Below are 24,050 nucleotides of genomic sequence, written 5' to 3'. Positions count from 1 at the left end.
GACATTCTCCATCTATATAATATTGTAATTGCTACATAAGTTCAGTAACATCTGAAAACCTGAAGAAGGCTGGTATGGCCAGCCGAAATATTGTTATAAAAAAAAAATACACGTTGTTTTAAATCAGCTTTGCTGTAGTCTTTGGACTTCTCGTTCTTGGTCTTTCAGGTATGTCGCCGACTCTCATCGACCCAGCCTTTTTTTATTCTGTTTTACTATTTACATGGGTAAACCGCTTAGCCTGTGTAGCTGGCGGTATTTTGTACTAGTCGAGTGAGATTTGGCGGCGGAGCCGCTGTACCAGTCGAGTGAGATTTGGCCCCAACGAGCGGCGAAGCCGCGAGAAATCCCGCCTCGTCCCCACTCCCTTTTTTTGGATCGTAGCTCCGCCGCCAAAACTTTAATCACACAATACCGCCAGCTGCGCAGGCTACAAACCGCTCGGCCCACAGTTTGGGCAAATGGTAAGCCGCAAAATTTAGGTCTGGTAAATTTCGTTCCAGAATCTTGTTTACTATTTGTACAAATCAGTTTTTACATTTGATTAAAAACGGCCACGAAGCCGGAACACGAATTTCCGTTTGGAACATTCCGTCCAGAAAAACAGGACCACCTTTTCAATTTTCCAGTTACCGTCGGGAATTATGTTCCATTTACATCCCAACCGGAATTTCAGGAATTTCTTAGTAAATAGAAAACGCCCAGAGATTCCGTTAATCCCAGAAATTTTCCGCTAGAACTACCCAGTAAATGGTGTCCCATTTACCGTTCCGACTGGATTTTTCGGAAACTTTTTGTGAATGGTAAACAACCTTCGTTTTCGTTTTCTCATTGGGTTTAATTAGTGAGGCGCGAGGGGTATAACGGGAGCGAACAAGAGAAAGATGGTATAACAATTTTCCTTTTTAGAAAAGAGGTAAGTTACAATTCTTGCGATTATGTTACTAGAGTTGGATACACCGTGTATCTGAACTGAAATCGGAATGGGTTCTGGCAAGATAGCTCTTGGTTCTGGGCTCTGGTCGTTCTTCACCGTCCTTACGTGAAGCACTTATCCGGTATACTTTTCGTGTCTTCTTCTCTTCAAATTAATTCAGGTTGGCTGTGCGCATGCGTGAGGTACTGGCCAGGCGGCAAGCCTTAAAACCACTCGGCTTAATTTGTAACAAGACCACATGACCAAGAGAAACGACGGGCTCTGAGGACGAATGGCCAGACCTTGGGTTGGTTTACATGTTTCATTCGCTCTTAACTGTTTGTCTTAATTGAAAAAGGTTGTTTAATCTACCAACTCACGAAAAATGAACCCATGAGCTATTCGGCAATTTGATTGCAGAGCCATTTTTTCTGAGAAAAAGTAAATTTAAAAGCTTACTTTCAATATTTATTGTTAACACTTTGATATATGTTGAACCCGACAACAACGAATATCTTGGAACAAACGATTTATTGCAGTTTTTGGACTGTTTTTACAAAGAGCTGTATACTATTTTGAACATTTTGTAAGCCAGTCTGACACGCACGGTTAGTTTAAAGACGAAAACCCATGGAAAAGGGCTTTTCCAAGCTCTATTAGGCAAGCAAGGGCAGCAATATCACCATTTTCTCGGGAGGAAAGGACAAAAGGCTTTGAAATAAGGAAATTCAAGACAAATCAGTGAGTCAACATTGAAACGACCGGTTCCAGTAGAGGCTCACAGTCAGTTGCTTGGCGAAATATCACTTGAGTAACATTGACATGATAGACAAGTTATACCTCTTACTTCCTCTCTGGTCTAAATTTATGGCACTCACTTTAAAGTCTCTCAGGTATTTTCATACCCATGATCAGCGCAAATAATTCAAGACTGTACCATCAGAGATAACGGTGTCAAATGCAATATCTGACGTCCTGTACCATTGTAGTAAATCCCGAAAGCAGGGTTCTTTATTTTTGTTATATCTCAAAACGGTCAGACGTAACGAATATGACTTCCAACAACGTATCCACAGCGACAAAACCCCTGCAGTTTTCGTCCCTAATATTGAGATTGTTCAAGCCTCAATTCTCTCAAGTCCCAACTTGAAGAGGAATTCTTCCTTAGCGTCCTCGCCCCTTCCTTTTCTCCCTTCTCTTCTCGACTCCATTTTCCTAAGCGCGCTACGATATCGTGTCTCCATGCGAAAATCTATAGCCCCAGTTCCATGATTCACTGGACTGGAACGGCTCGAGAGGCAACTTGTTAATAAAGCATTTGATTTAGATTTTGACGGAGAGGCAGGCGAAAGTTTTTCCCTTTCACCGCGCGGTTTTTCAAGTCTTATGTCCTTTTCAGGAGTTGACGAACTTCGTTTATCGGTTGGACTTGGTTTTTGGTCTCGTTTGAGGTATTCTTCTTTCGTCTCCTCAATCTTAACCCGTACTGACGTTTTTTCGTGAGCAAACCCATTTAGACAAGCCAAGTCCATTCTTCGTCGCTTTTCTTCCTCTACAAAGCCCCGGTGAAATCTCCGTTCGTTTTCAACGACCGAACAGCGCACAGGAAACAATGTCGGGACATCCCGATGATGTCCGAACACGGGCCAGGGCGAGTAATGATCCCGGGCGACGGGTATGTGCATCCCGTTCGTTCTGTAAACATGAGTGACGGCTTCAGGACCATTTAGCCTTCTGTGGTACATTCTGGGTGATCCTCTAGGGGAGGGAAACGAATTCGAATAGTCCGAAGGAAAATTAGGCCCAGGATGGGGTACACCGTAACGATCCATCGGGTAACTCCTCTCAGCGTACTTCATTTCTTCATCCATGCGCGCCTTTTTGGGAGGGACATGGAATGCGGAACATCCTGGTGACATTCGTCTCGGGTCTCTCAGAAGTGTGCGTCCTTGGAAAGATGCCGAGTTTTTAATGTCTTTGGATTCCTCGCCTAGACAATCCGTTTGGTAGTTTTCGCTTCTCCTTTTCAGATTCTCTTGTCTTGAAGATCTGTTCTGGCTGGATGAAGACTTGTCCCGGAAAAGAAGGTCATTTATCGTGTCCTGAGCAAACGACTGCTGGTCATCCAAAGTCAAGTGAAGTTGAATGCCCAAGACATTCCTAAGAGCTCCCTCGTATACATCAGCTAAACTGTGAAAAAAAAAGAATGAAAAAAAGTTTTTTCTGTTATCTCCTTTCGTCTTCACCCTAAGACTTGCCTAGGACATTCACAGAGTAACGTGAAACTGTACAGGGGAAAACAAGCAACAAGATCAATGTGACGGTCTTTGCTATCTTTTTAAAAAGTCAAGACGTGTCCTCGCATCAATTGAGTGCGAAAAGTAATCATCCAGTTCGGTTATTTAAGCTTATATTTTAGTATTGAAACTGTTTCCTGTCCTCTATTTCTGCGGATAGTAAGGATGAATATGGATTGAATCTTGAAAAACAATTTAAGTTAATGTCAATTTGCAAAAAAAAAATGAAATGATTATGGTTAGTGCTCACTTATGATATTTGTATGATATTTCTTCATAACTCTACATGCAGGAGGCATTTTATGTATAAGTAATGGCGCCAAGTTAAGAACAGTACCAGTGTGTCTCTTTCTCTCCAAACATGACACCACGTGAATAACTAGCACTAAATCAAAGGGCCTGTTGCTTGTGTTTTTGCCGAAGATTAGGGCCAAGGGACACTTCGTGACGTCCATCATAAACAACTTCTATATCATTATGACATAACTACCAGAATTCTTCTTTTTGTTGTTGTTGTTTTGTTTTTGTTTTTGTTTTTTTAGTTAACGAGGACCACTATATTAAAAGTGGGATTGATGAATTTTAAGAGATGTTCCAATCTTGTAAATTGTAAGAATGGCTAACTGAAGGCGCAGAACAATAGAGAAAAAAGAGGACTACGTACAAGTGATGTCATAGCGGTGTACGACTGAGAGGGGTATGGTGAATCCGTTTTGGTCGCCTTCTGCTCCGACTTCACCCCGACCCCCAACCCGGCCTGACGTGCCTTTTCACGCTCGAGTTTTGTTGTTGTAACCTGAGAACAGGCTCTATTTTCGTTTCGGTTTGAAAATTACATTCCGGCGGGCATGGCGAAACGAATTTTAGCGGTAGCCGTTGATAGAGAGAATGTATGAGAACCGCTAAAATTGGGCCTGATCTCAGGTTATGTTGTTTTGGTTGTCGTTTTATTTTTTGTATTCTTTTTTACTTTGTGTTGAGAATTTAAAGGGGCTGAACATGAACTAGAATTCGTGATGAGTGAGGCAACAAACCTGAATTTTTACAGAAGGAGAACAAACATCTTAATTGTCAGTACGATTAGACAACAAGAATAGGGACTTTTGATAAATGACAGGCTCAGCGAGTTGTAAAAAAACTGATGCCCAGTTTTGTTGTTGAAAGGATTTAGATTTGTTTATAACTTAGAAATCAATGTTTAAAAATTCTCATTTTAACGCTGTTTATGTTCAAGTAAAATTTAAATAGTAAATGAGGCTAAAAGCAAAGTTTGTTATGAATTTAGCGGACCGCAAATCAAGTCTAAACCCATTTTCTCTTTTCGCTGTGTTTCCAAAATTTACATTCATACACCTCCCAAAAAAATATGACTTCTTGATTTTAGATTGCAGCAGATATGGATTTCTTCATAGATAAAACAAATGAAGATCAAATTTTAACTTGAATTTATCGCTTGAAACCGCAAAGGTTCCTTTGTTTATCCAGAACTAAAATCTACAATTCGATTTTTTCCCCCGAAGGCATAAAACAGAAAAGCACAAAAAGGTTACTTTATTTGCATTTCAATCTATTAAGAAGATGATCAACCATTAGAAAAGTAAAAACGCAGTTGCCACAGCGAAGCCGAAATATTTGAATCCAATAATAAAGTACAATAAACTGCACACACAAAATTAAAGGAAGTATTTCTTAGCATTAAAACAAACTAACATAGTCAACTAATTCTTTTTTCTTCCAGGCTTTCAACGATTTCCTTCAGGCTCGGAAATAGGATTTTAAATCAGTTAAAAGTAATGAATATGATGTGCTTAGTATCACAAACTGCATTTAAATTAAAACTATAAATATTCGTCTTCGTTCTTTGAAGAGTTTCCATTTCGTCCGACAAGAAATGACGATGAAATTTTAGTCAAAAAATTCCTTTTAAGTATTATTATCATTCTAATTATTTCTTTCTTTAAAATTAAATGACATTGAGGGCTGCCAGTGTCGGTTAGATTTCTGGCGCTCTTCGCGAATTTTAAGCACAAGTATAAATACCACTTTTATTATGTCTTACCTTCTTGATTTAATGTCTTTCTGTCAAAGGCGACGAAAAATAAATATCTGGTACCTGTTTATATGTAGATTTTTTTTCTAGTGCGTAATATTTTTCTGGTTTGTTGCATATGCATAGGATAGGACAGCTGTATTTAAATAGTTGCTCGTTACAACTTGTTTAGTGGTGTAAAACAAAACAAAAAGAGTTCCAGCTAGCTTAAAAAAGGATTTTATCCATCCCATCTGCGCTTTAAAGAGTTTAACAATGGAGAGCATGTAAAGGAAGAAATAAAATTCTCCGTGAATAATTTCTGATAACATGAACTCGGGGAGTGTTTTCTCTGTGTACGACAGATGTACATTATTCAAACAAACATCGCGCGCGGAAATGCCCAGTGAAGGCTTAATGTAACTTAATCAGTAATTGCATGATTACGGGATGCCATGTAGACATAGAGGCAAACTAAGGTTAGACTTTGAGGAAGATCACATCAAAAGCCACTAAAAAGAACCGCAGCCAGAAAGAGACGAAATAATCGGTCCACAGTGACTAGCAATCAAGCGAACTCTGATCTCGCTTTCCCCCTGCGCGCGTCATGAAGTTTCCTAAAGCTGCAATCGCAAATTATCTCCGATATATGAATGAATAAAGAACTAAAGAGACCTTAACTTTTCACTTGAGTAGGATTTCTGTCGTTTCTGCTTCTTTTCGCTGCCCTTGTGTTGCGTCATCTCCTCTCTTGTAATTTGCAAGGTCAGGTAGCTGTGTCGAGGTCCGGAGTCTGCGAGCCACGGCGATCATGAACTCGCTAAATTAAGACCTCCCTTAAAGACCGCTTGCTTCAACTCAAGGAAAGATTATTTGAGCAATCCGCTGAGGCAGATGGCCTCGCTTTTCTGCTCGGGGGCTCAATGAATATTCATTACTTTGGCCAATACCCTTAAAATCAGCTGTCATCGTAGGATGTCCGAACATAACCTCTGCATTCAATCGAAATTGTTTTCCATGCAAGAAATACTTCACATATATACCCAAAGTCTTAAAAGACTGGAAATTGCAAATGACCCTTCCTATTTTTCAGCCGTAATAATAAACCATTGCCTCAGAAAATAGGATAATCATCATGTATTTCGCTTTGCATAATTTATGACAGAATAGCGATTCTGTTTGGACAGCTAAACACAAGCGATATATGTAAAATGAGCACTTTTAAATCAAACCACTGAGATGTCATCCCCTATTCTTTTAAACATCCTTTTACTTGGTCATACATCAAAACATGAAAAACTAATAGGCTGCTATGTGACTTCGGTCTTTTTTTATCTAGTTTTTTAAGATTTTGGAAGCGCCTGGATAGAAACTGTTTCCATTTCGTACAGATAAAGCCAAAGCATTCTTGAAAATTTCTTAAACTGTGTTTCGATGTTTCTATAGCAATAGCATCATTGAGGCCCTCAACAACGGCAGACGTAAGTGAAAATAATTGCGTAAGTGATTCAAAATCCGTTATTTACAACTAAAATAAAGGATATTTCACGGTCGTTTTATGAGAATAACGAGAATTTACGGAAAGATGTTTAGTTGATTTTGCGTGATATTTGTGCAAAGGCCTGCAGAATAAACTGGACTGTGCTTGGAATATGGTTACATGTAACTATTGAGTCGCCAGTTAAACGATTTGTTCCCAGTCATTCCAAGCCCGCGGTACTTTGCATGTTGCTTAGTAACAAAATGTATTCTGATGCATGCGATGACGTGCTGAAGTACTGCAGACTTTGGAACTGAATAATCCTGTGTATGTAGTTTCATTTTTAACTTCTTCCCAGCAGTTAAGTTTTCGTTTCCGAGTGATCAAGGCTAAGCGAATACAAGAGAACTAATCTGAAAGAATCTTTTTAAGACAGCTTTCGTATGAACTTCATAATTCTTCAGATCTTACGAAAGCCCAATCCAAAATTGTTTTATTATTAGGGTAGCTCAAAAAATTATAGTTTTTTTTCCAAATTTGGAATATAAAGCAGTTTTTAGTACAGCAGATATTCTTCAAATAGCAGTTGTTATCCATTGAGTTGTGTTTTTGCTGTTCTTGTTATGCTTTAAGGCAATAGTTCGGCTATTTCTTCTTCCAAAAACGTGTGAAATTTCCTGCTAGGTTTTCTTCAACTCTACCAAAACAACGCTGCCTTGTCCCAGGGCTTATTGGTTGCCGTCCTTTTTCTGGCTTTTATCCTCTACTACTCACGTCATTTCACCGGATATCGCAAACGTCTTCCAAATTTGGTTATGAAGAATTAGCCAATCAGAAATGGAGAAATATTTTGATTGAAAAATGACCTTCATTAGAGCGAGGATCCATCGTTGCTTGACGAAACAGAGTTAACTCCTAAACATTCTTACGTTTGTTTACTTTTGCAGTTCTTTTGTAAAGTAACTATCAGTCAGGCGACGCCTGATTGCCGGCCATTTACTCATCCCACCTGTTTTATACACGTGTTCTGCAGTCCAATATAAGGAAAGCCGGGTCCACTCCGCACCATTTGCCCTTATCATGGCGAAGTTTTCAAGTGCTTACTGTCTTCCTTCTCTGTCAAGACCACTTCTACTGCTAAAAGCCCCTCAAAACCAGACTGCTAATCTTTAATTTGAGGTGTACGGTATGAGATATGTCAGTCGGAAGTTATAAGTCATCAATTTCGTGGATTTTTTCCGTATGGTGTATGAAGGATGCGAAAACCCGCGCGTCAACTTTATATTTTCTGTAAACTTAATATAACTGACAAATTTGCAACTTTTTGTCCTGTAATGAGGTTAACGTCTTTGGAGTAGAACGCAAGAAGAAGCCATAAGTCTGACTAAAGGGGCATAGCTATAACAAAAAAAATGAGCGAATCAAACTAAAAATAGAAAGCAGTTAATTGAGAACGACAGGCTGGCCAACTATACTTCAAAACCCGCTCTTTTTTGTACACATTGAATAACATATCTATCCGCCATGGAGAGAAAAACTTTCCGGCTATTCTATGTAGACAAAGGGGAAAAAATTCCATTTAGTATATTATGCGCTTTGAGACACGTTTTGAGTATAGGAAGTTATAGTAAGAAGGACTGATTCCCCGCAATGATAATTCCTAAATGGAATTTAGCATATCTTTTTAAAACATTTCAGACCATTTTCAATTATTCAAGGAGGGTCTACGTTTATTAATATATAGCAGGAAACCGTCAAGTTTATTGGCCCTTTTCAAGATGTTCCGTGTTTGAGTGCATGGCACGTTTTCATTACCATGGGCACCGCAACAAGACACGAATTGTTTGATGAATAAACTCCAATGCAGTTTCATTCTTTCTGCAAGGAAACCAAAACAGTTCACTGCATGCATGGAATACCTTTCTACTGAAATTACGACGGCGGTGATCTGAAATACAAACGCAGGACCCTAAGCAATAAACAAGGCCATTTTTTCGACCCGATATAAAACAGACTGATCCAAATAAGAATGCGCGGATAGATGTTACAACGGAATTCTGTCGTCAAGACGTCATAACTATGCACTTGGCACGAGTGTTATGCTCAGGTTTGGGTAAATCATGATGTCTTATTGAGCTACGAGGAGAAGTTGGTCACTCGCGGTCCTATACATGAACCATAACGATATATCAAGAAAGACAGAAAGATTATCAAGCTGATACTAATATTTTCTTGATCCGGGCTCCGATTGAAAGAAAGAGCCTCTGAAAAAGGCGTTTGAAAACTTCGTTGAATTTTTCTCAGTGATTATACCGCTTGAGATGCTTTCGATTGGCTAACAGTAGAGAAATCGTTAAGGCACAATGCCTCCACAAACCCTGGCAAAAACATCGACTATTCATTTGCAATTTATAGCATTCTAGGCATTCCAGAATTCCGCTGGAAAACGTGATCTTAGCTTTTTCTTTCTTTTCCGCATTCCTGCTTGAAATGTTTTTCCGTTTTATACTCGCCTTTTCCTGGTCTAACTTTTCATCTCAAGGTAGAGAGACCGACTTAGAAATTTATCGCATACAAACATCACTGAGCAAGTACTAACAAAAAATACAAACTCTGAATAAATTTAAAATATGTCCATAATTCAGGGGGTTAAATGATAAGCTAGAAGTGAATTAGGTTACAAAATATGTCCTTTTCCTTCGTTGAGTTGTACCGTGATCACAGTTTATATATTCATGATGATGTACAAACAAAACAACCAAACTGATTCATCCAAGATTTCAAAAAACATTACCTTTTTTCGTAATTACAAGTTTACACTTTCTTAATCATTTATTCAAACGTTGCTTGTAATTAAAAATTAATCGTACGAATTTGTATATTACAATGTCGACAAGTGAGCTGTAAAAATGAAATACACTTTCAAGGTGATGTTCTTCCAAACAACTTTCTTGTGTCTTTTCTTTGACGTTTTCTTCGTATAATGATGTAAACTCGACAAATATGTAATTTTCATTGAATTAGATGACAAACATAGCAAAACAAATAAGGCACTATTAATAATGCATCAAAAATAAAGACATGAGAAATTCAAGTTGAAGATGTAGACAAGGCGATAGACTGACGAAGCACTATGTGAGGTCCACTTGTGAGCTGAATCAATCAGTTCATGATTATTGAAAACTTAAATGACTCCCTCTTTCTCTCTATTTTCTAGCTACCGCGTGATGAAAAGATTATTGTAAAGGTGAATTTCACTACGGAACAAAGGCCTCTTTTTAATTCAATTATTTCCGCCGAGTCATGTCGAGTACTTGCAATATCACCATTCCGTGCAATATCCGACAACAATAAAAATTGTCACACAAACTTCAACCGGCTTACCTTGTAAATTCAGGTCGTTGGGCGCCGTTCTGATGTCGTTCGGCCGGAGAGAATACTTGTCTGGGGTCTACATCTTTGCTAAACACTGCTTGAGTGAACGGCCTGTGTTTAACATCTGCCCTTCTTGCGTTCAGTTCCTCCCTGCTTCTAAACTCCACAAACTGCGGCTCGCCTCGTGGAACAAACATAGATCCTGTGAAAGAATTGGCAGCACCGTGAACAACGCGCAAATCCATCCAGTTTCGAACCATTAAATACGCGCCCGTATTTCCCTCACTACCGTATTTCCCCACCGGTGGATAACGCAGTTAGCAGCGAAACAGCTGCCTCTTGCCTGTGACTCTATCGGCCCTGATTGAATTGAATTTTGATGTTTCGTCTGTTATTATGTAATTAATGTTCTACGCTGTCAAAATTTTGCGCGAGTCGTCGGCTGATTCTCTTTTGAAGTCAACCACTCCGCTAGTATTAGACTCAAATGTGTATTCAAGTCCATTTGAAAATATAAACCGCTGATATGCTTACGGAACTGCGCGCGCTACACGCCAGATGGACGAATATTTTATTGTTCAAAGTGGCATGCTCTCTCGTGTTTTATTCATGAGCACTCAAATTTATTTTTGCTTCGTCTATGCATTTGCATTGCAAAATACATCTTTCGGACGTTGACCAACTCTACGGCCAACCCAGAAAAACAAGGAGTTAGTTAAGTAATTGAGAAATATCCTTACGATACACGTACACGGCAAGCCATAAAAACTAAAAGGATTCATAAATAAACAGCTGAACTAACCATCAACCAATCAAAAAGCGGGAAATCGCCTCGAATATGGAAGCCAGTTGAGAATTTGAAGTTTCTGCAAGCTGCATACTTGATAGCGAATTATAACCTCACATTGGCGCTCACTTTTGTTTTAACGCACTATTATATCCATTCAACCCTTTTTGAGAACTATAAACTAATTTAGACATTGCTCGATTCAACGTCTATGCATTGACATTGACAAAACTGTAAGGAAATCTTAACAGCACTTTTTCGGAAGCGGCACGTGACGCTATTGTTTTCAGACCACTAAGGACTAAGATGCAGGTGCATAGAATCTAACCTCCATCAGTTCTGCCCTGACGGGAACTCATACACTACAGCGAATCTCGCTGGCTAATTAAAATCTCGAAAGCAGATGTCTTTGGCGAAAACGCCAGTGAGAGAGATTATCGCAAGCTACATCAATTATGAACGAAGGCTGAAGCTTTAAGATATTGTTTTTCTTTGCGAAGCAATCTTTTTCGCCCTGGAATCTAAGAATATTACGCTCAATAACACAGAATAAAAGCGCTGGATTGTTTGGAGACTGTTGTTTTTTCCTCGCGTAGAAAACTGAACAAAAGCCAAGTGGTTATTCTTCATCAGTCTTGTTTTTATTTGGTTACTTATAGAGGGCATGTGTGTCACCTGAACACGTCTAAAATTTTCCAAAAAAAAGCTGAATTAGTTTCGTGAGGTCTCAAGCAAATAAAATCGACAAATTCTACCGAGAATAGAACACCACGTCTGCTTTTCTGCTCAGCGAAAAAGCACAACTTGGGCGATATGCAAATTGCGACAAAAATTTTCAACTTCAAGGCGCTCAAATTCAGCTCGAGATTTTATCGACGATTTTCGTTCAGTTTTTTTTCGCTGCCATTCCAACCTTCCCGACAATCAATGGCGCGTTTGAATACACACAACATCAGGGGAAAATGAGAAATACTCAAGCGCAAAAATACCTGAAATATTTGCGATCATTCCTTCCTGTGGCTATATTTCCTTGTAGCCTCTCTTCAGTCCATATGTTATCTCTATTGACAACAGCTCGTTTCACAAAAGAATTATTAGACAAACTCTAATTAAAATATGCCAGCTGCAACCAACAATAGCCGATGTGTTCAGGGGCCGAATCAATTTGCTTCTCTTTTGTAAATTATGAGGCGTTTAGCCTGTCATCTGAATTAATCCCGCAGCTGATCCTACAAACGCTACCAGAATTGTTCAAACTAAACTCGAAACCGCGCGATCAACGGCCTTAACAACGCTAGAAATGCTTCTTTTATCTGTTCCGTGTCGGTAATGATGGAAAATATTGTTATCGTGGTTCAATAGCACGTTGGCAATTTACGTTTCCTGGAGACGTTACATTGTCTTCTTTCGCGATGTAAAAATGCACCGTAAGTTTAATTGTAACGTCTTTAAAATGTCAAGATTTCCCTCAAGACTTGACTTCTGTAAACATTCTATAGAATGGCCTTTTGTAAGTTAGTTGCTATGAATCACAATTTCCCCGCTTTTTCGCTCAACTGATTTCTCCTAAACATTCGCAACTGACAACATCCAAAGGATAAGAAAATCGAAGGTGCATCTGTTTATTTCTTCTGATAAGTAAATTAAAAACTGTGTCCCGATTGAGACAACTTTTTTAAAACGCAATTTTAAAGTGAAAGTGATAATAACTTCGCTCTACCGAGATTTCCTGATTCAATTAAAAGATCTCAACAAAACAACTTTTCTCTTCAAATCGGCCTTTCAGATTAGATTTAAAGTCAGTTTTGCTTTGTGCCCGGGTGATCAAAAACGCAGATTTCAAACCTTTGAAAAACAAAAGACCACGCGATCGTATTGTTCGCTTCCTAAGTGCGATTATAACATGCCCCGCTAAGATATACACGCGCCCGAATACTTGTGTTACATTGACACATTTTGGAGCAATATTCCAGTGATTCACTGCCCTTTCTTCTTATAAGCGCAGCCTTCCGTCTCATGTTCTCTAAAAACGTTTTTTGCGTTTCAGAGTGGCTTCTTAATCATACCTTAATTATTCTTGAGTCTCCTGATTTTATTAATTCACATAATTATGAATAATTAAACGCATGGCCACAGCACGTGTAGATTTCCAAACTCTGCAGAGGCTATACTAAAAAACATACCTTACTAAACTTAGAGAAACAAACTTGACATTTGCGTTAAAAATTCGACTGTTACAGATTTCATAAACAATTCTTCATATTTCTAAACTTTAGTTTCCATGCTAGGATTGAACTAGTTTCCTACCTAAACACGTGAAAAATAACGCATTCTGCCATTCTTTTAATCTATGATAATTTATGCTGAATAGCCAATAACCAGCACGTGCCAAAACATTTACCATGTCTCAATGTGACGTCCTGGGGTGTGACAATTTCGAGCGTTGTAGCCGATTTAACTATTCAAAAGGCAAATTAAGTTTTAACGCTTACAAGAATATATGAGGTTAAGGTTTCTCCAGGTATAGAAAACTTCACAGAAGCACAGGTGCCAGGGAAATGATTACTGCCTGAATACAGCTGTAGACAGCCGTTAAGACCTCATTGAGGACCTGCTGCGTCAAGGCTTCAAGGGCCAAATGTTTAAGTTCCTGCATATGGATAGAATTTCTAAAGGCAAAGCTCGCACAGAAAAATTCCGTCGTGGTTTATTTCCGTTTTCTTTTCTTTGTCTTTTTCTTATGAAAAAGTACACAAGGTACCAGACGTATTTTCTCGCCCTGTTTCTCGCACGCGTGCGGAGGAAGCCAAAAACCGACAACAGATGCAGAAATTCAGTGGGACAATTAGAACTCGATTTTTAATGCCAAGGGAAAAACGGGCAACAGAAACGTGCAACTTGTTTTACAACATTGCTACAAACAAGTAGAAAAGCGATATTGCGCGTTTCACCGCCCACTGCCTTGTGAAAAATCAGCTCGCTGCAAATTACGAGAAAATTACGCGAGAGTCACTTCATACAAGCGAGGTACGCCACTTGCTGAAAAACAAGTTTGCCTCGGGCCGGTCGGTATTAACGCGCAACATGTACAGATTTTGTGCAAAAAGCAGAACTACTCTCTACTACGTGCGACAATTTTTCGCAACCTGCAACAACCTGACTTTTTGCAAAACAGGTGTGAACGTGGTAATTAAAAAGAGCAATATCACTATTCAACTCGTTTTGCTCCAAAACAATTAAAGTTGCACGTTTTGGTTGCCCGTTTTACCAGCGTACCTTTAGTATTAATATAGTTTTCAGTCTCGTTTCAGATTCACTACATCAAGTGTTTAATTCATACTAGTTCTAACACTAGCGGTGTAACGTTAAAAGGGATTATCTTAATTAAACAATAAAAAAAATGCGAGTCTAATGCAAACTGCGGGCCATGCGATATCAAAGTAGCCCAACTGACTTTTTACTACTGGGCTGCCCGCGAAATGAAGTCTGAGGAAGGGCACAGAAATTCCAAAATGATGACGTGTCACTGCCTAGATCTGGGTAATGCCTCTGATTGGTTGAATGAGCGTAGTATCCCGCGGTACGACCAATCAGATACACTGCCAGTTGTGGTTAGTGACACATCATCCGCTGTGCGCGCTCGCTCTTAGGACGACAAATTGCGGGGAAACCAGTGGTGGTGTCGCAAATTTAAATTTCGGCTGTTTTCTTATGTATCAGAGGAACCGCTTTTTTCTTGGGAAAAATTCCGTCCGCTGGTTAAGGAGAACGCAATCTTTCGGAGCGAGAATGATGCAGTATGAAGAAGCTAAAATTAAACCGGGCGGATGATATGTAGCTATATCCGGAGAATGCTCTATGAAAAGCAGGAGATACACTCAGCCAAAGTCCAATTCACCTCGAAAAGACCGGATTCGGCAAAATATTAAGTGAACTAAAGTACAAGCTCCTACAGAATACCAATCAATAGGTCACTTGTACTAAAAGGTCACGTGACCAATGCTTCCTTTAAACAATGAGTTCAGTGGAATCTTGCTGATGCCAAAAATTGACGGGGCGCATAAAAATTATCTTACACCCGAAATTTGAGAGAAAACGCATTTAAGGGAGATATTTTATGGCACTTTGATTTTTTCAGCAAAGTAGTATGATTTGTACTGGCCGCCATGTTGGAGGGCATACTCTTGCCCTCCAACATGTCGGCCAAAACTACTTTTTACTTGCATTCTTGTTGAACGTTTAATAGTGACGCTCATCCAGATGTGCTGAAAACGTTACCACTTCATCTTTTCAACAATTTCCTTGAAGTTTAAGTGCAAAATTTCTGTTCAGAAAGAGCTAATTCATAGTTTTAAAAGTCACATTTTGGTCACGTGACCAGCTAGGAACTTACTCATTTTAAGAAAATGGTGCGGGTTTGAAAAACTAAATCACTATTATTTTTTTTAAGATATGACCCAGTAATGGTTTTTTGAAGGCAAAATAATATAACTTTCATTTTCATAAAAATGATGTCACATGACCTCTTAGTGCAAATGGCCTATCTATAGATCACAGCATACATCACTAACGGCAAACAGCATTTCATTAGTAAAGAAACTGTTACCAATTATTTGAATAGAATTTCATCTCAAAAAAATTTTGAACCGTTCTGTCGGCAGGAAGTATTGAATTGTAGTTTATTTCCGACAAAACTCCAGCGAAGCGTGAATGCCAAGAACCGGTCTTACAGATGCTTTGGTTTTCCTGACATCAACTTTTTTTAAGTTCCTGTGATCGCATAATTTTTTTTATAAATGATTGGCACTTTAATTTCACTATAAAATATAAGAAAGTTATCTGTGCATGGCATCGATTCACTGCATTTTACACAAAACTATAGTTTTGTAATCGATGTATCCAAAGAATAATGAAAGTGTCTTCTGGTATTTTCCTTTGCAAGATTTCTTTTTTGCGACTTTTTTATCTACCCCACAAATTCAATGTGATCTTCACTTTGCATGATCTTTTCCCACTAGACAAAGGTGAGACTGTTTTATGTCCTGCCGTTTAGCTTCATTATCCCAATCATTTTTCATCGTAAAATCGCTTCATTTGATACAAAACACGAATAACAAAGAGACCGTTGTCATTGAGGTTTCTAATTATCCACATAGCGGTTTAAAAATGCGGCCAATGGCATAGCGGCTTTTGAAGAGCTGATCGGTTGTTTTAAATTTCGTCCAATTGGCGCGTGCGGTTTTTGGCAATATTTATTTGCTTAGCAACTTGCCGAGAAAACTACGTTTAAATCTTTCTTTTCATCAGTTCTCTACTCGATATCCAGCCAGCAGTTCCTAGCTTGCGAGCATTTGAGACCGACATGAGTAAAACAAACTCATTTTTGCCGGCGGTCAGGGGAGGGCGAATTTCCTCTGTATCAAGAATCGGCGCTCTTGGGTGGCAGAAACAAAGCTACAGCACGAGCGATTTCATGTGGAAAAATCCATCATTGACAAAAAGGCGGCACATGGAAAGAAGGAAAAGAAATTTGGGAGAGCCGCGAAACAATCAGGAATTATTTCTAGGTTATAAAATTTGCACATCTGAAATAGGTGAGAACGAGAAAAGGAATGAAGTAATCGATATTAACTCGTTTGTAATGAACTATGTACACAACAGGCAGTCCCAGCTAGTCCTTGTGAAGTCAGTATCCAAACACAACGGCAGATCACCGGAATGTTTGTTTATGAAAAAGGAGCCGAAAAAGATTTGCTTACCGTCTCTGAAATTTACTGAAGAAGTAATCAGCTGCCGAGGCGATCCATCTTTATCGTCATACTTTTCAACCGACATGAAGAACATTTACGCGCTTGGTGACCTCTCCATTAACAAGGAAGGTAAAAATAAAGAGAGACGCAAAGCTAAGAAAAAACACGCACTGCCTCAAAAACACGGTCTCTATATGCCAAGTGCAAATAAAGAGCCAGCGTTTCGATCAAAACCTAAATATTATTGGAGAAAGAAACAGGATGAAAATGACTTCAACGAAGATTTGCCTGACAAATCGACCCATCTGTGGGAAAAATACGTACTGGGTTTGATAAGCAGGCAAACTGCGCAGTGGATCGCAAATCAGTGTTCTACGGGAGAGCAGCGAAACAGACTTATCAATTTTCTAGATGAAAAATACAGAATTGAAGATGTGGAGAAGGATGGCGCAGCGACGGTGTATAAAATTTTGTCCGTTAATGACGATGCCGTATCACCAATCAGGAAAGATAAATAAACTGTTGCTGGATCTCAAAAACTACATACTGATACGTAAGATAAACTAGCCGTGTACTTTCAAGCGTCCGCAGGTAGTCGGTTGTTGGTTTTCGGCCACAAAGAACAGTATACAGTATTCTCATTGAGAGACTGGTGAGATTTAATAGCCTAAAAATTAATGCAAGGCATATAGAACGCTAAAAAGAATAATTTCGTATTTGAGAATATAGCGTGTGATGCACAGAGACGGATAATGATAACGGTGATGAAATTTGCATGACTAAAACCAGCCTCCACAAGCAACTCTTAGAATAAAAAAGAGACCGGGAGTGAGATGAATGGGTAAAGAAAACAAAACTGCCGACTGACGTTATAGTCCTTCGGCCATTTTTCACAATAGCGGGGGACGTGAGGTGAAAGGAATCGTGGGCGCATCTAGACACCAACGGCTGAAGGAGACTGAGCCAAGGTCATGGCGTGCTAATTTTTTCAGGCTAAATATGATTATGATTTTAAATCTTTCATACCTAAATAACCCCTCCAAGTTAATCAGAGGGAAAAACAAGTCCACCAATGCAGGAGCCCATGACTCGGAGCGAGCAACTCCCATACTAAGCCTATGTCACGGCGTTTTTACGGACCAGTTTATTTTTAGATACATTTTAGGACACTTTTTTCCACGAAAATAGAATCTCCATTGTGTCTATGAGCGCATTCGAAGTATAAGATATCAAAAAGGAAAAACTAAACGTTATTAAAAGGCAAAAAATATCATTTTTAGGTCTGCAGGTTTTGCTGACTGGTTGGTGGAATTCAAAAGATATTCAAAATTCGCGCCAAAACCGTTCCAAAAATAAACTGGGCCGTGAAAATGCCGTGACACGAGCTCATGGAAGTTACTCGCTACAGGTTATGGGTTCCTGACCAATGGCACAAGAAGAGAAACTTGTTGCTGAGGAACCGCAGATCTAACGGCCAAAGAACCTATGAAAAGAAGGGAGCATGTTGAATTATTCAGATGTTTGTGGACACAGCGAATCTACACCATACCGGATGGCTTTCGCGTCCACACGAAAAGCCGGGAGTAAAGCGAGTCGCGTTCACAAGAGTAGAGCATTGTGCAGGAGCAGTTGGCCGAGAGGGTTTGGTACACTAAATCCCAATCCTCGCTTCAGAATATTTACTTCCGTCTCCGAGTGGGTTCCAGGACTCTCTCCTATACTTATTTTTTTCCCGCCACGGTCCGAATACTTGTTCAGACCACACTAAAGTGCGGCACAGAACCTATCCGATATGTGACGCCCCACTTTTGAGATACCGAGGCGCTGCGCTGTTGTCGTAGTTGCTAAAAATTTCTCGGGTTCGTAGAAGATGTAGTCATCGATATGATTGACCCCAGTATGCACTGACCTTTCCTCTCACTCTATGACAGTCACGCTATTGTAATGATAATAAGTCATGGTACATGTAGTACACCTGTCATATTGAAATACATGCATATAGTATCTCTGTCTTCAGGTTCGAATTAAAAATATGGGACTCTGTTCAAGTTTTTTTGAGAAAATGCCTGATTTCGCAAGAACGCAGCTATTTTGGTGAGTTCTTAAAAAAAGAGAACTTCTGATTAACGCATTATGTTAACTTTTGCCGGGATAGACCACCTTGACTTGTAGCCTTAGTAAAACTAAAGTAATAACCACTACAAATCACTGAAATTTCTCAACATTACAAAGAAATATTCTTCAAGAACAAATTTCTTGAATGTTACTCGGAGCTTTTGGAAACCATCCGGATGCCATCTAGCTCTAAGTTGATTTCAAGAAATTTGTTGGTGGTCAGTTAAGTGGTGAAGATTATTTCTCTTTAATGTCCCAAGAACACAATATTTTGGCAATCTAATCTAGCCTTAATAACGCGTCATTTTTTTGTGTGTCTTGGTGTCCATATCCATATAAGTTAACAAGTAAATGATCGTGATAAGTCCTTCTTTCTACTAGAATCTGCGTGCTTATTGGTAACGGGGGGAACGCGCTTCGCTGCTCAGCGCACAGAAATTTCTCCTCGGGAGAATTTCGGTAGTTTCATCTGAGTTATTTTTAAGAAGCCGTTGGCGGAATAAAGATACAGTATTGTAAATAAATATCATATTCTATAATACAGAGCATAAAAACAAAGCAACTAAAAATAAACACAAATTTAAATTTAGATTATAGCGTCCATGCATGGTTCTGTGACAAAATAACCTATAATTATGTTGCCAACTTCTTTAATATTATTTCTGTTTGCTACGTTACTAGGTTGCAATCATCAGAACGTGGTTGGGTAAAGAAATTTAAAACACACCATATGTTCGGAGAATACGGTGAAAAAAGTATAAGATGTGTAAAATTAAAGTTTGGTATTGTTGCCATTGTTTGACAGTTGGTGCGTCATCGCTGATCTGTTTCGTATTGTCAGAGACTGATTACCACACTCGAGGTCATTTTAGTTCAGCTCTCTACATCAGGACTTCTTATAAGTGGTAGACAAATGATCATTGCTGACTTGACCAAATAAAGTGACCTTTTTAAAAACTAAACGAAAAAAGCGTTACTTTGGGGATACATCAGTACAATCCCTTGTCAAGGTGCAGAACAAACTTCGTTCAAACGAACCAAAGATATCTTTATTCGTACAAAAACAGTCCGGGAGGGAAGTATTTTTCTTCGTGTTTCCGGCTTGCTTTTTACTGAGCATACTGGATCATACTGACTTTCTTGAGGAACAGAGAGATACTTTTCATAATATATTACTAAATATGTATCAGCTATGCCATGCAATGCGCTGTAAATGATCGTAAAGGACATGTTTTCGATCTCGCGTTGCCGTTAGCTTAAATGACGTAGTCATTTGAGCAGAGTATAGTTAAAGTAACTCTGATCAAAAACCAATAAAGCGTTAAACTGGAACCAGTCTCAGTTTGCAAGTCCCTGAACACCTTCAGCCCCTTTTGCAACCAAATCCAAAAAATATGTAGTCAGGTTTTACTAGATGTGAGATATGCCGTTAAACTGAACTGTCTTTTAATAACCACTGAAAGTGCTTTTCAATTCACACTTTCACCATAGAAATGGTTCAGATAAACTGGCTATTTCATGAATAAGGAAATTTCTGTAAACGTTGTCGGGTCTTTAATAAACACGGTTATGAGCGACAAAATGTGTCCTTAAAGCAGCATAATATTAATTGGGCACGTACTCTTGTAAGCTATAACAGGTTATTTTAATGCGGTGAGTTTCTCAGTGGACTTGTAAGTTTCCCTTGTGCTTGTGCTTGTAGTGCATATTCCAGACTGTTTAGCAGCACAAGAGTGTTAGCAACGAGAAGTATCTAGAAGTCTCAGCTGTTAAGCATAGAACCAGAATTTAAAGCTCAATGGACAAATGGTTAGTCTGTCTCTTTGGGCAGGATCAAAAAACTTTTAGTTACACATGAGTTTATTTTCATGTGTTACTATCTAGACCGGCAAGATAGAATATTGAAAGAAAATTGCCCGTCTGTTAAAGAGGACAATATGAGTCTGTTATCAGGAAACATATTATGTGTCATTTGTAAACAAATACCTGCATAAAAGCTTCGGAATTATCACCGAGTTGTGTTCAAACGTTGCTGGCTGTTTGCCTTCTGGTTGAGCTCCTATACACACAAACTGCATACGTGACGCATAGTTATCCAATTTTACCCCGGCTGCACCACGTTTATAAGGGTACTCAAGACCTAACGAACTGAAGCAAATGTTGAGGAGTTCAATATCCTTGATCCATCACTAACCAAAGTGAAACCTTCTGCAAGAAGTATAACAACAACGGACCAGAACTACGACGTGGATGAGAAACTGTTAAAAAACGGGATTTTTTCGTATACTTAGTCATTTGCCATTAATAGTTAAAGTGAGCGTTTAGCTGCCAAATAAAATGCCCGAGGCTTTTTTCAGCTCGCCATTGACGTAGAAAAAGAAAGACAAAGACCACATGCTAAAAAGTCATCCAGCCAAGAAATCATATTGGCTAACGTTTATGGTGTAACTATCTTTTACACGTGACGGCCTGAAGAACGCGTGAGCAAACATGCTTTTTGAAACGTTTCGCGTCGCTTTTTCTCCCGGCTAAACGGGTTCCAGATGTCCCGAAAGAGTTTTCGCAAGAATTTCCTTGACAAGATAGTCTATTTTCAGTGCCAGAAAAAATTATAGTTTAGATGCTAGAGCAAGGTTTTATGCTGTCTAGAACTGGGTATGTTTTTCCATCATTCGATCATCTCTTGAGAACTTCCGACAGCAGTTTCATTAATCACTGAAACAGGGAGGGGAAAATCACATATTTCGGTCTGAAGTATAGAGCAAGAATTTCAGGAAGTATAGCACACACCCACACTCTCATTTTCCATGACGTCCCCACCCGAAACTTTGAGAAGTATTTCCATGAAAATAATCATAATCGATCGGTAACAAATAATTGACTGACTTTTACGAAATATGACTGATTTACATGTAAACCATACTTTTTTATAACAGTAAAATGTCGCTTAAGATACTATTTTTAAAGGTGATATTACATGGAACGATTCGCAACGATGATTTTTAGCGCAACGCAGTGATACAATATTTGGACAATGATGCAACCGTTCGAAACAATATTGCAACAATGAAAAATGGTCATGGCGAATCGTCCCGTTTAACACCACCTCAAAAAAATATTATTCGTTGGATGTTTGTTGCAGGTAGAAATCTTGAAGGGTGTTATCCCCCTCAACCCTCGATCCTTCAGATCCTTCAGATCATACTCAGCTAATATCCAATAATTGGCTATTATCCACGAATGACGTCACTCAAGACAGCGTTCTAGCTGTTTTTGACATGAGTCCAGAGCTCATTCTCGTTCTCAGAGCCTTCATCATGTTGGTCAGCGTCGGAGATCGATCCCCGACGCTGACCAAAACGATCGAAGCTCTGGGAACGAGAATGGAGTCCAGAGCTCAAAGAAATGATAAAAGAATTCACGGCTATGTGAGGACGAAACAGCAGAATTTTATTTTTTAATTTTATTTTACTATTTTGCCACACAGAATAAATCACTGTGACGCGAAAATCTCCGAGAGGCCGAGCTTTTGAGGAATAGAGATTTCCCCCAATTTCTGACTAAAAAAAATGAAAATTGCAGGAACAGTTCACGAAAACTGCTAAGGAACAAGCAAACGCTTCGGAGAACTTCGAGCGATAGCCGAGTGCAACTCTAGCTTCTTGAGTGCTCTCCAAACTTCCTAAGTGTATCCATAACTCGATATACGCACAGCTAAAAGCATGAGCAAATTCTTTTATAACATAGCTGACAAAAATGCTTGCTTTTTGATTAACTGCAAAATTCTCGTAACTCGCTACACAATAACAAACGGTTCTATTGGCTGATTACGAACACGCCACAATCGTCTAGTTTGAATGAAAATGTTCTTTCTGTAAAACTGAGAAAGAAAATTTCCTTCTTTATTCGTTAACGATCAATGGAAGCTAAGCAGAAACAAAGGTAAAAGATTCTTAAAGTTCACCTAAAGTTAAAATTACTAACATGTTCGTAAGAAGTCGAGGAGTATGGTTTGGATTTGCTGAAAAGATGTTTACGTTTCGCTCGGCGAAATCCAGAAAACATGTTTTTAGCGAAGACGACTGTCATCCTTCTTTAAACTTATATTCATTTACGAGCATTGGCTGGTCATTACGGCTTTTTGAGAAGAACTGGCAGCAGTTGTTTTTGTGAGTAATAAATTTATGTCTTCTTGTGTAATTTGTGTTGTTATTGCGAGAGAAATTTTCCTGCTTCAGTCGGATTGTCCGGAGATAACAAAAGTGCGTAACAAATTTAAAAACAACAATAAAAACGAAAATTTTACCCTTAAATGTTGTTGATGACCAGTTGGTGTCTGTTCTGTTCCCAGTGAGTGTCTTTCGGCCAAAATTTGCTGCAACTGGTCTTCCGACAAATTTCGAAACGCGCAACTTGCGACTTTTTTTAATTCGGCTTTATTTTTGCTGCTTGTTGGATCAGGACCTAAAAGGTCAATGCCGATGGAAAAATTGGGCAGTTCTTCGCTGGTTTCTTCCATATTTTAAAGAGAAGGAAAACTGCACTGCAGCTTAAAAGACGACAACTGTACTTTGCAGCCAGATAAAAAGAAAATGCTCACGTCATCTTATTTACGCACGGGCGTGCGTAAATAAAGATTTTGTTCATAGCGGCTCAATAGGACTTATATAGGGCAAGCACGCGCGCTATGTTATAATACATATTTACTAGCTCTTATTGAATCCTGAAGTAACGGAGAGTCCTTAAAGACGGTTAGGGAGTAAAGGTCTTCTGTTCTATTAGTACGAGTACTCTCCTTTTCTTTTATGAATTTTGACCCACTTTTCAATATTTTGAACTGATCTTAGAGTTCAATTTTTGTCTTTCACTTGAATTCTACACTTCTGAAACTCTTTTTATTAACTTGATACATATTCCAAGCAAAACCCGAGCTTCTACGTATTTAATAGGAATATCATTTGATATGTACCAATTTCATCTGGGGCAAATTGCAACAGATGGTTCGCCTGGCATTTAAAGCCAGGAGAACGTATTTTAATTAGTCTGTACAAAGTGAGAGCAGCGGCCTCATCCATTTTCTTAAAAAACGCTCGTATCACTGGATTTTAATCCTGAAATTGTACCGTCTAAAGTCAGCCTCTGAAGTGGGCCTTGAAGTACCGTAACGATTCGATTTAGCGCTTGGGGCCTTATTGACTTTTGTTACCTCAAAGGGGGTGGGGGGGCTTATTCGAGAAAGGGGGAAAACCGGACAGGGCGCTTATTTCTTTTTTGAGAAACAACCGAATGTTCAAAAAACCT

General features: G+C 39.0%; 1 protein-coding gene across 4 annotated transcripts; it reads right to left on the bottom strand.

Annotated features, from left to right (window-relative positions):
• Window positions 1-1,930: 1,930 nt before the first annotated feature.
• On the bottom strand, window positions 1,931-21,010 carry LOC140950371 (uncharacterized). Of its 4 annotated transcripts, none has more exons than XM_073399602.1 (3): window positions 20,736-21,010; window positions 10,107-10,299; window positions 1,932-3,106 (listed from the first exon to the last, which is right to left on the bottom strand). In XM_073399602.1, exons 2-3 carry the CDS (start codon window positions 10,292-10,294, stop codon window positions 2,035-2,037), a joined length of 1,260 nt encoding a protein of 419 aa, XP_073255703.1. In that variant the 5' UTR covers window positions 10,295-10,299; window positions 20,736-21,010; the 3' UTR covers window positions 1,932-2,034. The 4 variants fall into 4 exon arrangements, with proteins under 4 accessions (XP_073255710.1, XP_073255703.1, XP_073255695.1 ...); XM_073399594.1 differs by lacking the exon at window positions 20,736-21,010 and adding an exon at window positions 11,874-12,001; XM_073399609.1 differs by lacking the exons at window positions 10,107-10,299; window positions 20,736-21,010 and adding an exon at window positions 5,918-6,080 and having other exon boundaries at window positions 1,931-3,106.
• Between the last annotated feature and the right edge of the window lie 3,040 nt (window positions 21,011-24,050).

This window comes from Porites lutea, chromosome 1, assembly GCF_958299795.1.
Source record: "Porites lutea chromosome 1, jaPorLute2.1, whole genome shotgun sequence".
Lineage (NCBI taxonomy): Eukaryota > Metazoa > Cnidaria > Anthozoa > Scleractinia > Poritidae > Porites > Porites lutea.
Note: the sequence above shows the minus strand (reverse complement) of the source record. Positions and strands in the feature narration are given on the sequence as shown.

Coding starts and splice junctions, on each gene's coding strand:
- LOC140950371 (XM_073399586.1), bottom strand. CDS start 10,357: ATGGTTCGAAACTGGATGGATTTGCGCGTTGTTCACGGTGCTGCCAAT. Junction 3,107..10,106: donor CAACGACCTGAATTTACAAG/GTAAGCCGGTTG, acceptor TTTTTTTCACAG/TTTAGCTGATGTATACGAGG.